The sequence below is a fragment of the Esox lucius genome, chromosome 16 (genome assembly GCF_011004845.1).
Source record: "Esox lucius isolate fEsoLuc1 chromosome 16, fEsoLuc1.pri, whole genome shotgun sequence".
Lineage (NCBI taxonomy): Eukaryota > Metazoa > Chordata > Actinopteri > Esociformes > Esocidae > Esox > Esox lucius.
In genome coordinates this window covers 13180695-13195220 of record NC_047584.1, presented here as the reverse complement: position 1 = coordinate 13195220, position 14526 = coordinate 13180695, and the positions used below count along the sequence as shown (strand labels likewise).

The window sequence follows — 14526 nt, the reverse complement described above, 5'->3', positions numbered from 1 at the left end:
TGTGAAATTGGAAGTCTGGTTAATAAATAATTTAAAAGTATAATCCTTCAGTGTCATTTGTTAAATAAGGTTAATTTTGTCTATCAGTAGTGTTACATTAAAGATTTCATATTCATGTCCAAATATGTAAAAAGGAAAAAAAAAGAGAGAGAGACTTACATGGGGTGTACTTTTTCGACATGACTAGGTGGGAAAAATAAATGTTACAAAAAAGTATCACATTTTTTTTGAAAGCATGTTGAAGTTGATATGACAGTGATCTGGGGTTGCTTATCTTCTTCGGCTGATGTAAGTTACACTGGACACTAACATACCCAAATAGGAAAAAAATAACCACTTATTTTAGATTAGAGCCCACTTCCTTCCTGAGACTGAGGGATAGTGGGCTGAATGAGAGATTATGGAGGTTTAAACATCAGCATCTAACTGGGGTTCTGTCAATATCCACCAAAAACCTGAGGCCACTGAGAGAATAACACCAGCATTTAAAGCAATGTACTTTGTCTTGTGCTATCTTTGGTCTTGTTTTGTCTGTTCTCTGTGTTTTTTTCAGTTTGTTTTAAATCATTGAACCTAAACTGTTTCTGTAAGCAGGGCCCAGCTGCAAAAGAGACCTTGGTCGAAGTCATTGTTCCTTGCTGAAATAAATGTTTAATAATAATAATATTACAAAGCCATAATCAAACTTTTAGAAATGAATGCTTATGTAGGTTATGTTGACCGAATATTAAAGCTATTGATAAAAAGAGGTAGAGCCATAGAGGCCGATTCTTCTTTTGATAATTGTTCTGAAACGTGTTGCTGGCATCAAATTCAAAACGGGCATTTATTTATCCAAAAACAATACAATTGTATAGGGAGCCACAACAGCTTGGCCTACAAAGCTTGGTCTGGATCACCACAAATAGCAGACAATGCATATAGATTAACGTCGGCCTTGATGAACAGCTCCAAATCTGGGAGACCACCTCAGGGTGTAGCCTCTCCTCACAACAGTGGGGCTTGATATACATCCCCACCATCTTGTTTTGGTCTATACCTGCATGAAGCCTACTGGTTCAGCTGTTTCAGGGGAAACCACCATGGCGATTAGAAAACCGATAGGAGCTAAATATTGTTACTGATGTGCTAGGTGAAGGTCAAGAATCTGGAAAGATTCTAGATGAAGGAATTGTCTAAGATCTTTTTTAATGTGGTCTCCAGTCACATAAAAGGTTATTGGAAAAATGTCAGCGCTGTTATCCTTATAAGGGGAGGATACACAAGGGAAGTCTTGAAAACAAGGGTACCAATAAATTTGACCCTTCATTTTTGTGGGTAATACATTTATAATGAGAATTCATTCACCCAGAATCAATAATGAAGTACAATTTTCCATGTGTTAAACATTTTGAATACCGCTAATTATATTTCCTATACATATGGCCCCTACATTTATTAAGTTTCAAGTATCAAAGTTTATTTGTCCAATGCACTTAACAACACAGCGTCATCCTATACAATGAAATTCTTGTGACATGGCAGCCGACAACTACGTAGTGAGAATAAAGAACAAGAAACCAGGCAAGCCTTGTTCTGCCGGCCCGCAATAAAAAGTGTTGATTGTTGTTGCCCTCCTGAGATTCAAAACTGGGTCACCCACGTAAATGGCTGTGTCTTTAACCACTATGCACAGAGCTATACATTTGCCAGGTGTCGGTATAGCCTCTTGACATTATATCATTTTGTCACGCATTAACATCACGCCAAGTTTGAATATCTTGTTTGACATCATTAACCATTGTGTTAAACTGAGTAACATTTCTCCACCACAAATAGCATCTATGAACTGGCAGTTTTAAAATATTTTTTGCCAGTAATTTGTCACTAGACATCATTAAGCAATGTGTTAAACTGCCTAATGTTTCTTATTAAGTTTACCTCCACCACAAATAGCATCAATGATCTGCATGGCTTTAGCCATTCGTGAATTACATTGATACAGTTTCTATCAATATATGTGACGATTACAGACTTTTTGTCAAATGAAAAGACGAGAGAATCGTGTAGCCAGGGAAGTGTTTGACTATCCTGAACAAATCCTAATGCCCACCAGAACTGTTTTATTTTAGGCTTCCTATTAAGTAGCTACATAAAGTTGTTGCTAGTGAAGCTTTTGTCTGTCCTGAAGTCAAAAGCGGAACCTGTCGTTCTGCAGTCCGCGTCTCTAACCACTGCACTATTTACAAGGGGTAGTCAATCAGTCACTCACTCACCCACCCACTCAGTCAGTAAGTCAGTCAGTCAGTCAGTCAGTAAGAGACATTCGCTCTCGTAGACTCCACTTACGCGGGCCGGCAAAATTATACAAAACAAAAATAAGGCAGAAAAGAAAGCAATAATATACACAATACTGTAAACTAGCAGCAGTATAAAAAGAGTAATGTAATCTAGCAGCAATATGGATAGCAGTATTGAATATTATAGATATGGCAGAGTATGGCACTAATATACATAACAATGTAAACTAGCAGCAATTTTAGAGAGAATAGGATGGGGAGAATGAACAAAATGGGTATTGAATATTATAGATACCTATGAGTGTAATATTCTTATGAATACTTATTAAATGTACATAGAAAGACATCAGAGCATTTGAAATGTTTGTGTGATCAGTATGATAATAGATCATTAGTTGCTGTTTGAGATGCCTCATAGCCTGTGGGAGAAAAAGTGTTTGTTAGTCTGGAAGTGCGTGCACTGATGCTCCTGTAGTATCTTCCAGATGACAGCAGTGTGAAGGGACCATAGCCTGGGTGGCTGTGATCTTTGATGTTGTTCCGTGTTTTTCTCTGGCATTGTGGTATGGTAGATGCCTTGCACGGAGGGAAAATGGCAGCTGATGACATGCTCCACAGAATTCACCACCCTCTGGAGGGACTTGAGGTCAGCAGCGGAGCAGCTGTCGTACCAGGCAGTAATGCAGCCTGAGAGGATGCTCTCAATGGTGCACCTGTAGAAGTTGTTGAGAGTTTTTACAGACACGCCAAATGTAGTCTCCTCAGGAATTATAGTTGTTTGTGGAGTGTTTTCACTGCCGAGTTCGCTTGCCTGGACCAAGTAAGGTCATATTTGATGAACACACCGAGAAACTTCAAGTCAGAGAGGCTCTCCATTCAGCTCCATTGATATATATGGGGACATGAAAGCTTCCTGTTTCAGAGTGACAGAAATAAATCCATGGTGTTTCTGCTATTGAATTCCACTATGTTTGCTATGCGTTCTGGTTCATGATTAACAGGAATGGCAAATAAAAATAGTATTTTTCTTAAACTACGTCTGTTTAAGGTATTCATGCAGGCCAGAACACCATTGTGTTATTTCAGCACACTTTGAAAGCCTTCTGGCTGGGGGAACCATTTTTCAAGTTATATTCATTATGTATACCCCCATCTGGATTTGACCCAAGTTAGATTAGAAACAAGCCCTCCAGTGAGTCTGGCAGGCAGTCAGTCAGTCAACACTGCAGCCAACATCGTTTTCTGCTATAAATGAAAGCCAACAGCAGTCTCCCAAGCTGCTCTCCATCCATGGTAGGCTTCACTTAACAGAATATTAAAATATGCCATTGATCCTTAGGCAAAGGTCAGGCCTACTGCAAATGTATCTCATATTTATATAGATAAATATATTTGTGTTCCGCAGTTTTCATTGTATTTATTAGACCGTTTTTTCACTGAAAGATGACAGGAATGCCCTTCAGCAGAGACATCTGCATGTAAAAAACGGTAATGCTGTCACAACCAGACGAGGGCGTATGTACTCATGTAGGACCCAATCTAATTTTGTCTTTCATGTCAGATCATGGCTGAGGAGGGTTGTTTATTGGCCCAGGACTAAGCTTTACCACAGCGTTGATGGTCTACATACTGTATGACCCAGTTGTAGAACACTGTGTAGGTAGAGGGTCTGAGTCACACTGGGTCATCTGGGGTAGGATTATACAAGATCAGCTTTGAACACGCATGGCTGCCAGGGACAGAGTCACCAGGACTAACTACAACATGAGGAGACAACAGTTGCCCAAGTAATGTCTCTGAAAACGGCTTTGTGGTGTCATGTTGTGTTCTCCAGTGTTTTTTACAGCACTGACATTCGCCACTGAATTTCATTGTGTGGTTTGTGACTTGTAACCTGTGCACCAGACAATTAAATGAGTTCCCTCTTTACCACTAAAAATGATAATAACAGGAATGAGTAAACAGTCTTGAGGTGGCTATTCAACACAAAATTGGCAATACAAAAAGCCAATTGAGCAAGCATTTTTCTGTAACGAAAATCAATCGCGGTTGTCCTGATTCTGGAGTTATTATTCTGACTGTTGATTTCGTCACTTATGCTAGTTGAGATGAATGAGGAAAAGTAATAAAACATAGACATTTTCTCAGCAATGTAGAAGGAAAAGAAAGTTAATCTTGATAATTAGAATGATAATTAAATAGGAAATACTATTCTCTGGAACATATCTAGATTGAGTTATAGGATATCTAAATCAGTGGTGCCAGAAGAACATAATCAAACCCCAGAGGGATCAATGGAGGAATATTTTGCAGAGTTCCTTCCTGAGTAAACCTTATAGGGAATGTATTGGTATAAAATCGAGACAATATGGTGTAAAAAAAAAAAAGTCTCCAGAGAACAGTGAGAAAGGATATTACATACATTTAACCTTGCAATATGTTTTTTTTTCCTTTATACTGTATATCTTGTCAGGAAGAATGTAGATATAATCTGTCATACAGTATGGCAGAATAGCATATTGTTATTGCGGTTAAAGGATATATTACCATAACAGACCAGCTTGTCTAGAAAGTAGACATCAATTTTCACACTGTACAAATAAAGATATATAGTAATTATATTAATAACAGTAGAATTGGAAGTAGTAGTTTGATATGAACCAAACAAAATGGAAATCAGGTTCATGAAGTAGTTTCTGAGTGCAGAGCATTGTGATAAAACACTGACCTCTAGTGACCATAGTTATAACAACACCTCAAATAGTCAGCAACACATTCGGAGTAGTGCAGTTACAAATACATTGTGCTTTATTGTGCAGGATGCTTGTTTTTGGAAAGTTGTGTGTTTGAAAAAGGTCTAATAATACTAGCAAAGTGTCATCCCTCTAATGTTTGTCCACTCAATGGACCAAATGTTCCCCTCCTTTCAAAACAATTAGTAATAATCCATGTACCCGAACAAAGTTCCTCATTAGCCTAAATAAATGGTGGATGAACATAAAATGACTCAAGCCTTCTCGTTTTGTTTTGTGGATGATTTCCCATATTAACTCAAAGTTCCACTGTGATCCTTGATGAAAGAGAAATACTCTTTGGGACCTATTGGGCAATCTACACTAGTCTTTTGCCTTCCTTAAGGACGAATGCAAATACACTGAGTCAGTGATTTTGCAGGTCTTTACTTTGTTCCAAACTGAGTTACTCTCAAAACCATCTCTGTTCCAAACTGAGTTACCTCCAACAGAGTTACCAACTTCTAACACTAATAAATGTGACCAATTCACCGATAGAATTGTCAAAAATCTTCACAATTTGAGGCATCCTATAATGCAATAAAAAGTTGTTCTGCCTTGGCCAGAAAAAAATAGCCTGGTTTAAAAAGTATGTATTCAGTTAAGGAAACAATAAAAAGAGATTATGAGGAGGGAGTGCGACATCAGATTCCAGAATTGGAAATTAAGAATTGTGTGATTTACTACTGCCTCTCTGACACACAGCTCACGAAGAAAGCATAATAGGAAATGAGTGATAAATAACTGATAAAGCACTAGTCATTACTGAAAAGTCCTGTATGGAATCTTGAAAAACCTGAGACCAAAAGTGTTGTACTCGCGAAGCAATTTTTTCCTGTATAAAAAGCCTCCCAACAAAAGTAATCAATGTCCTTCTCTCCATGTGAAAAACAAGGTAATTTGGGTTCCAAAATGACTCCTCTATGCCTCCCACTCCTACATGGCAATGTGTTTAAATGCATGAAAAGTAATTCAGAGTAACAAATAGGATACCACTGTTTGGCAAAACATTTATTAATAACAAATTGGATGACGTTTTATGTTTGTCCCGTTTGCAGGTTCTATGTGGGGCGCGGCATAATGTCAGTCTGCTTGCTTGCAGGCCAATAGGTAGAAATACCTGACTCCCACCACAACCTCCGTCTCTGGGGAAGTCACCCCCATCACAGCCAGGAGTCTGGAGAGAGAGAGAGAGAGACATTAGATGTGAAATGCCCTTTACGCACCATAAAGAACATCACGGCAAAACAAATCTCAAAGGTGTGCGTTTGTTTGCTGTCCTCAACATAGGTCCGTGAGGGGAAGAAAGGAGTAAGGCTTTATGACCACCAGGAAAAAGAAGTTTGGCCACAAATAAAGAAACCTGTCCGTCATACTAGGCACGGCGTCAGGACCAACCTGCTGGTGATGTCCGTGGACAGTCTTCTGGCCTCCTCTGGGTCTTTCTTCAGAAGAGTCTGGTAGCTGGAGAAGGACTCCATCATGCCCATGTAGCTGGACAGAGGCATGGACTTCTTCATCCGCTTACACTCCTGCCTAGACACAACCGGTCAACGCAGCATTTTCAGTCAGTCAGTCTCCCGGTGCCATACGTCCTCACTATTTTCTCCACTACTGGAGGAACCCTGGAGGTCAAATGAGCAATTTTGCACGTGGCAACACAAAAGCAACCAGGGCAGGTATAAAAGGGGATGTGTAAGCCTCACCACTCTTTGTCCGTGTAAGTGATGGACAGGTAAGTCTGTCTGTAAAGACTGAACGAGCACGGGCCCAAATAAGGGTCACGATATGGAAGGAGAGCAGCATAGAACTGAGGAGATAGAAAATACATAATGAGGAAACAACCACTAGTCTACATTTAGGTCAAGTCATTGGGGGAAAAGTTTCCTGCAGAGCGTTGCATTCCCCCTGGGTATGGATTATTCCGGATCTTTCCATTCATGTGTGACCAGACCTCCTTGCAGATGGCGTTGAGCGCGTGGTAGCAGTCCCTGTAGTGGAGCTCCATGTCCGCGGTGTAGCTGAGCAGAGCCAGGCAGCCCTTGGGCTTTAAGATCCTGTGGGCTTCCTGAAGAAAGCGCGGCCGGTCGAACCAGTGAAAGGCACACATGGCCGTCACCAGGTCCACTGAGCTGTCTGCAAAGGGCAGCTCTTCAGCCGGACACTGCCTGCACCCAGAGGAAAGACAAAGGTCGGGGCTAGGTAATGTATGGTACGCTGAAGGTATTCGCTAGACCTAATAGTAATAATACTTGCTTAGTTTAACCAATCCTAGCAGGGATGTGCTCGGTTAGCACTGTTGCAGAATAGGATTAGATGTTGTAATGTTCCTGTGTGCTCACTAGGGGGAGACGTGCCGAAATTTAGTTTAAACAGACAAATGTTACATTGTCTTTCTTGGCCTTCAACCAAATTCCAGTTTCCTACTCAAAAAATAACTTTAAACCTTGCAGTTTCCTCTGTCATCACAATGTGGTATAACCTGTTTTATACTTTCTGAGGTCTGAGATTTAGTTATTTTAGTAAATCAGTGTCCCCTTTATTGTGGGCCTTCCCCTCTACAATGAAGGGTTCTGACTCTGACCTGTAGGAGACGTTCGTGTCGGCGGCATGCTTCAGGGCCACCCCCAGCTGGGCAGGGCTGACATCAGTCCCCACCACCGTGGAGAAGTGAGGAGCCAGGAGCCGGGTTCCCTGACCTGAGCCACAGCCCACATCTACTGCCAAGTCACATGGCTGCACGTCCCTCTGTCAAACAGCACACGTCACACTCAGCCAGGACACAATGTTAGGATGTGAACATTTCAATGGAGCCGTCTTCTTTGGTAGGAACACAACATGTATTGGTATATTTCTGTATTGTATTCCAATAGTATTTCCTACTGTAAACATTTCTAATTCACATACAGACGGATGTCACCATATAACCTCAGAGTATGCAGACTGACTGTATGCAAAGATAAAGATGGTGGACTTGGCTCTATCTGACCATGGCTGCATCTGTCAGCTCCCAAACAGCACCGTTGGGGCCCTCTTTATTTCTTAGTAGTCCATTTCTTTCTTTCACTACTTTCAAATATTTATAAACTGAAAGTGTGTATACAGTCTCCTGGAAGCTCAACCTAGTTGATTACAAATGGTGCAAGAACTAACTGGAAAATCTCCATGCAGAAATGTGTTTTATCCATTCTGAGGCCTATTATTCTCTGTGGTTACACATACCCTTTTCTTCAGGAAGGATACTATTTCTTCAATGAGCTGAGGTGAAGGTGAGACTCGGTACTTCCAGTAGGAGGCAGCATGTTCCTTATCTTCAAATAGACGATGGGCCATACCAGCAAGCTACAAATACAACAGTATTTCCAAACCTGAAAAATACCTTTTTTTGTGTGCAAAATTTCTAGGTGCCATTACGCACAGTGAACAAATATTTTCCTCTGTAGCCTATTTTAACAAAAAATCTTTCATTACATTTTCTGGGTAATATTGTAGTTATCTAGAGGACCAAAGGAATTGAATTTCTGCACTTGAAACATTAAATCTGTTAGGGGTTGATGATTTGGATACACGATAGAGGACCGATAACAACCATATGTACCTTCTGTTCTCAGGCAGTCTGTTGCTATTATGATGCCTGTTGCTATAAAATATGTATATATTACAAATAATGAAAAAAGATTAATATACATTATAATAGCAAGAGACTGCCTGAGAAAAGAAGGTACATATGGTTGTTATCGGTTGGCATGTGTGCGTTCAAACCAATTTACAATATGCCAACCGAATGACCTACTATATGTTTAGAGACATACTGAGAGAAGAACCTGAAAAATACCTTAAACCCATTTTGTGTTTGTATGCTCTATGAAGGTCAGATGACTGAAAGCAAATAATTAGAACAATACGTTGATCCTGAGTGTGTGGAAATCCCTTTCTCATATCAATACAATCCTTTGGGCTTGAGGACTTCGGCTACATTCAAGCCCGTGTCAGATTTTCTACATAGTTCTAAAAAAAAATAAAAACTCTAAACCATTCTCACAGAGACTACGTTAAGAGACACTCACCACAGGAGACGCCCGGGAAAGCCGCTGGGTCAGCCTACTACGAGAGTGGAAGACTTGTTCTGCAGCTTCACGGGAATGTGGGTTGTTTAGTAATGAGGTTTGGTATGAAGCTGCCTAGCCTCACAGAATCACAGAGCAGTGTGTGCGTGATATGTCCCAGGGAGACAATGAGGGAGGGATCAGAATGTTGCCTACATATTGGTGGCTTTTGAGTTGGGATTAATGTAGCAAAAGACAAAAGCATAATGAGTTCAGGCCTTTTTACTCACATTGTTGTCCCTATACAGTTGGCCTATACAATATTACTTAATTGCATAAGAAGAAATGTGGTAGTATAGGGCTGTAGGTAATAAGGCTTCGTTCTGAGCTCTACAGTCCCCAGTCCCTCTGTTAATAATGAACAGCTCACTGCTGAAGCAGTGGTCCATGAGCTGATCAAAGTTCTTCTCTGAGTATGTTTCTGCAAGCACATTTTATTGTATATCACTGTTAAAGAAATGATACAAAATGTGGATAAAAAGTTTAATATTTTTAACAGAAATCAAATAAGGCTGGCAGGGTTTACTATACATCATAATGCATCATTTATCTTGAAAAAACAACAACAACAACACACACAAAAAGTGTATTATATCTAATGCTTATATATTTTCTACAACTTGAACCTACTTTAGCTCTGTTACAGAAATGTACTAAGTTGATGTGTTTCTGGGTATTATCTTCTATAATGAAAGTTTGCTTGCTGGTCACAAGATGAACACCTGGCAGAGTGGAAAAGTCCTGAGGGTGTGAAATGCAATCTGCAGACGAGTTGAGAATGGGACACGGGAGTAAAGAATCAACATACTTTCTGCAAATGTATTTGTAACCTCTCACTGTCTGTTCATCTTCTGACTACGGGCTGGGGAGACGGGCCATTATATGGATTATGGGGGGGAACACGTAATCCATATAATGGTAGGTTGCTGAGCCGCGCCTCAGAGTTTGTTTCAGTTTGGAAAAACGAAGTCCTTCGCTTGCAAGTGTAATAAACTATATTGTGTAATGAGACCGGGTCTCTGTATCTGCCTGCCTGCAATAGTTATCTATGTGAACCATTCACAAACCCATTTGCCCCGTGAAAATAGTTCACCCTGGTTTGGATGCCAGGACACAGTAATACTCCAGAGTCACCTCCAGGGGCGTGTCTACTGATGTGACAGCCATCTCCTTTAGAAACCTGAAACCATGGGAGCTCAACATCAGAACGGGCAGCCAACGTGCCAAACAACAAAAATTAATTTGCTCATTTGTAACATTAAGTTCTGTTCATTTAATAATAGAATAATTGACTGGCCTCCCACCTGTCTTGTGTCCTCTGCAGCAGGACAGTGGCAGCGTCAGGCTCTGCCCTGTGGAAAGCCTGGTACATGGAGAAGGACTCTATGAGTCCCACTATGATCCTCACCGAAATCTGCTGCGTTTGTGGGATACACTCGATCCTGTGAGGAGAAACAAATTCAGAGGAGAACCATGGTGGCCGCACTGTGTTCTTAAAGGAAATCCAAGTCACTCTAGTGAAGAAGTTCACCTGAACGTACGTCTACGTGGATGCGTGTCCCTTACTTAAATACAGGCAGTCCTCAAAGAGAACCAAACAGACACAGGGCCAAAGTATGTGCTGTAATACGTAATTGGCAGTGCTACCGGGTTAGCGCAGAGCCTAGAACAGTTACCTCTCCTTGTCAGGGAAGGGGATGGCAGTGTAAAGACCCTCCAATTTGCTGTAGGCCACTTCAACCTGTGTGCTGGTGTACGGCAACAGCACCTTGTTGACCTGAGGACGTAACATCAAAGGATCCCTCTCAGTCAAAACCAATTAATAACTGCTAATTAATTGTTTCTTCATTCATGTCATTTACCCCATTGAGATATAGAAATCTCTTTTCTAAGCGAGGCTTTTCCCCAAATGTGTCAGCAAATGTGTCAGTTAATGAAGCACTAAGGGCTGGTTTCACGGCCAAAGGTTAAGCCTGGTCCTGGACTAACAAAAATCAAGCTCAGTGGAAACATCTGTGAAACCAGCCCCAAGAGCCGTAACGGCATTACGACCTGTCACTGGTTTAACATCACCTCATTATAGATGTCAGTGAGTCTGTCTCCACAGGAGCCGTAATGAAGGCTGAGGCTATTGGTGAAACATATCAGAGCCATGCAGCCGCGAGGCTTCAGGACCCGGGCCGCCTCCACGAGGAAGCGCTGCTGGTCGAACCAGTGGGCCGCTGAGGATGCCGTCAACAGGTCAACAGAACCGTCTGGTAATGGAAGCTCCTCTGCGGTCCCCTTCCTGGAAGAATAGCAGTGTGTCATAGACAGAGGGTTTATAGGACACCTACCATACAACAGGAAGTGGTAAAAGTGCTGCCGAAGTTTGTGCTGTGAGTGTAACACTGTCTTTTACAGATGTTCACGCAGCTTACTGTATTTCACTGACGTTCCAGCAAAGCACACAGCATAATTCCAATGAAATGTTCGAACCGTTAGGGCAGCATCTCTGTGATGCCTCAAAGATGAACACACACACAAACCTATAGGTGATGTTGTTGAACCCCGGCACCGCCCTGGCTTCCTCCAGTTGGCAATCACTGATGTCAATGCCGATCATCTCCTGGAAGTAGGGGGCCAGCAGGCGGGAGTTCTGCCCAGTCCCACAGCCAAGGTCCACAGCTAGGGCATGGGGCCGGCCTTTCTAAAAAAAAAAAACAGGACCATTGACAGCCAGTGAGTGTCTTTTAACAGCTTATTTTGAATAATTTACGAACAGCACAATGTACAAAGACAAATCCAAGACTAAATAAAGCGCTTAGAACTTGACAAAAGAAACAAGAAGTAAAATAAAGCCAGAATATACAACCATCATGTTAGAAAAAGACTACTAAAACTATAATAAGCATCTACAGACATTATGTTCTAGTTTCCCCACTCTTTCCTTTCAGCTCAATTACTAAAGCAAGCATTTATTGTGCAGGAAGACATATAGTCTTATGGAATAAATTGTATTTCATGAAACATGGGACCACAACACTTTACATTGCGTTTGTAGTTTTATACAGTGTATGACAGATGTAGGAATGTATAGAAAATGCTAATAGTAGAACATTTCAGGAAAACATTTAATTTTGATTAGTGCCACCTGCTGGCCTCCTGTTGAAGAACAGTATTTTATGGATTTTTGGAAGAGGGCGTGCTGATTATGGATATGTGTGACAGGCCTAATAGAAGATACTGTTATGTGCAATAGTTCCATTTCAAAGGCAACAACTATCATTTAGCTATTAGAAGGGCATTGGATGGCGTGCAATATAGGTGATTACTGACGTAGTTAACACTATAATCTTGACCCGAAGCCACTACTGTATGACAAAACGGGATGCTAAACCTCATCATACTGTTATAAAATGAGAATGAATGACAGAATTAGATTTACTGACTTCTTGTGACTAGACAATAAGCATTTACAAATGGGACTTTATAAACTAAATCAGATTTCACAATTTCTAAATTCTTAAATATTATGCAACAAAGGTCATGTTTTATTCATATGCCTACTTTATATGCCTACTCGTATAAGTGCCAGTGGATATTTGGTGACCCCACAGTCAGTACCCACTGTCTCCAGAGGGGTTCAAACCCATACCTGACGATTCTAGTGCCATGCTGTTACAAACTGAGTCACAGGCTCACTTCAATGCATAAAGTACATAATTGCAAAATACATTACATTACAGTATAGGTGGACGATGTACGACTGGCAGTAAACTTACATCGAAAAATCTAATCGACTAATTTACATTTGAAATGAAATCCTAGCTGGCTCACCTTTCTGTCCAGGTATTCCAGGATAATGTCTCTGACTTCATCTGGGGGTACAAAGCGGTATCTCTGGTAGATGGAGGCATGGTGTTTCTCCTCAAAAAGCCGGTGGGTCATGGCTTTCCGCGGTCGAATGTTCCGCTAGACTAGCTTATACTCTCAACCATACAGTGACTCAGCAGACACTGAGAAAGACCTGCTCCATTACTTGGACTTGTTATTCATAACCTAGCGGGAGGAAATATACAGTACAAGGTGCAGGTCAGTTAACAAATTAAGTTATAGATTCCAAACCAGACCCTATCGGTTCATACGCACTTAACCGATGGACACTTGGTCACGTGTTGCTGAAGGAACTTGATCTGATGAGTGGCGAGGGGATAAACGATTAATTTCGGTACACATCCTTTTTACCTAATAGCAGGAAATTCAATTGAAAAATTCCCTCATGTCGTTTTAGAAAAACGTAAACCTCAGTAACAAAAATGTAATAGAGAAGGTATTTAATCTATAACACGTTATGGCCTACATATTGAGTACGCCTACTCATCTTTTTGTAAGCTCAAATATAAGGTGACGCTGCACCGTTACACTTGATGGAAGGGTCCAATTTGCTCTACAATAACCGCAAAATGTGTCTATCCCTCAGCTTGGATACTCATATGTCTGGGAAGGGTTTCATTATTGGCAATCTATTTTGTGGTTTCGTCCACATTTCCTTATTTATTGATTTCACAAAGGGATCAAATCCTGACAAAAGTCAAATTTTAGAGCAAACTTACCTAATTCTTGTTGGTATATTAGAAAAGTAGATTGTGCATTACCAAAGTCGTGAGATTAGCTATCCTATTCCGATGCAGGTTGTTTTTTAAAATAGATCATCAGAACAAGTAGTACGAAAATAATAAACGTTTACAATGAAGTTACATTCCTTCTATAAACTATAACAAAATTACCTTATTGCGGTTGTACAGCTGTATGTTCCCTGTCGAATGAAAATCCAAACAAACTACCAGGTCCCTTTTCGCAGGATCCTTCCGTCTGCTCGTAACGTTCTTCTTTGGATGTGTGCATCCACTGCCACCTACTGTATGGGCTGAATACTGTAAAACGTAAACGCAATGAACAGAGGAACAGAGGAAAAGGAAGGATGAAAATGTGCGTCCATCAATACAGGGTGTGCTTCATTGGTGTACATACATTAACTCAGGTTTCTGAGAGAGGGCCTCTTAATTCATTATTCCGTGTAGAGCTGTGTTTGAAATTAATAAAATCTGGGCAACCGTATACTATTCTTGCTGCCTCCAACAACTATGCCACCATACTTTCTTCTAACTTCATTTGTAATTCATAACGTACGCAATGAACGCAAGAAAATATATCTGTGTAATTGAAACTTCACGTAAGGTAAAAATGTCATCTGGGTCATTGGGAACTCTTAACTTGTCATCCATGACTTCCTATTTCAATGGGGTATGAATATGAGGAGACCCAGACGCCAAACTTCCATACATCAACATGGTAAATAAGCTTTTG

General features: G+C 40.7%; 2 protein-coding genes across 3 annotated transcripts; both read right to left on the bottom strand.

Annotated features, from left to right (window-relative positions):
- Window positions 1-6061: 6061 nt before the first annotated feature.
- zgc:162780 (uncharacterized protein LOC555377 homolog) lies at window positions 6062-9555 on the bottom strand. Its single transcript, XM_010897592.3, has 7 exons — window positions 9139-9555; window positions 8294-8413; window positions 7656-7819; window positions 7026-7239; window positions 6778-6881; window positions 6470-6607; window positions 6062-6248 (listed from the first exon to the last, which is right to left on the bottom strand). The coding sequence occupies exons 2-7, from the start codon at window positions 8402-8404 to the stop codon at window positions 6155-6157; spliced, it is 825 nt and encodes a 274-aa protein (XP_010895894.2). The 5' UTR covers window positions 8405-8413; window positions 9139-9555; the 3' UTR covers window positions 6062-6154.
- A 91-nt stretch (window positions 9556-9646) lies between these two features.
- On the bottom strand, window positions 9647-14068 carry zgc:162396 (class I SAM-dependent methyltransferase). Of its 2 annotated transcripts, none has more exons than XM_010897593.4 (7): window positions 13947-14068; window positions 12997-13218; window positions 11706-11866; window positions 11251-11464; window positions 10854-10954; window positions 10482-10619; window positions 9647-10357 (listed from the first exon to the last, which is right to left on the bottom strand). In XM_010897593.4, exons 2-7 carry the CDS (start codon window positions 13105-13107, stop codon window positions 10267-10269), a joined length of 816 nt encoding a protein of 271 aa, XP_010895895.2. In that variant the 5' UTR covers window positions 13108-13218; window positions 13947-14068; the 3' UTR covers window positions 9647-10266. The 2 variants fall into 2 exon arrangements, with proteins under 2 accessions (XP_010895895.2, XP_010895896.2); XM_010897594.5 differs by lacking the exon at window positions 13947-14068 and adding an exon at window positions 13309-13365.
- Between the last annotated feature and the right edge of the window lie 458 nt (window positions 14069-14526).

Excerpts from the sequence above, each read along its gene's own strand:
- zgc:162780 (XM_010897592.3), bottom strand. The coding sequence starts at position 8,404 with ATGGCCCATCGTCTATTTGAAGATAAGGAACATGCTGCCTCCTACTGG. Across the intron at positions 7,820-8,293 it reads TATCCTTCCTGAAGAAAAGG|AGGGACGTGCAGCCATGTGA; the intron begins GTATGTGTAACC and ends GCTGTTTGACAG. Across the intron at positions 6,882-7,025 it reads TCAACGCCATCTGCAAGGAG|TTCTATGCTGCTCTCCTTCC; the intron begins GTCTGGTCACAC and ends CTATCTCCTCAG.
- zgc:162396 (XM_010897593.4), bottom strand. The coding sequence starts at position 13,107 with ATGACCCACCGGCTTTTTGAGGAGAAACACCATGCCTCCATCTACCAG. Across the intron at positions 11,867-12,996 it reads TGGAATACCTGGACAGAAAG|AAAGGCCGGCCCCATGCCCT; the intron begins GTGAGCCAGCTA and ends TTTTTTTTTTAG. Across the intron at positions 10,620-10,853 it reads CCCTTCCCTGACAAGGAGAG|GATCGAGTGTATCCCACAAA; the intron begins GTAACTGTTCTA and ends TTCTCCTCACAG.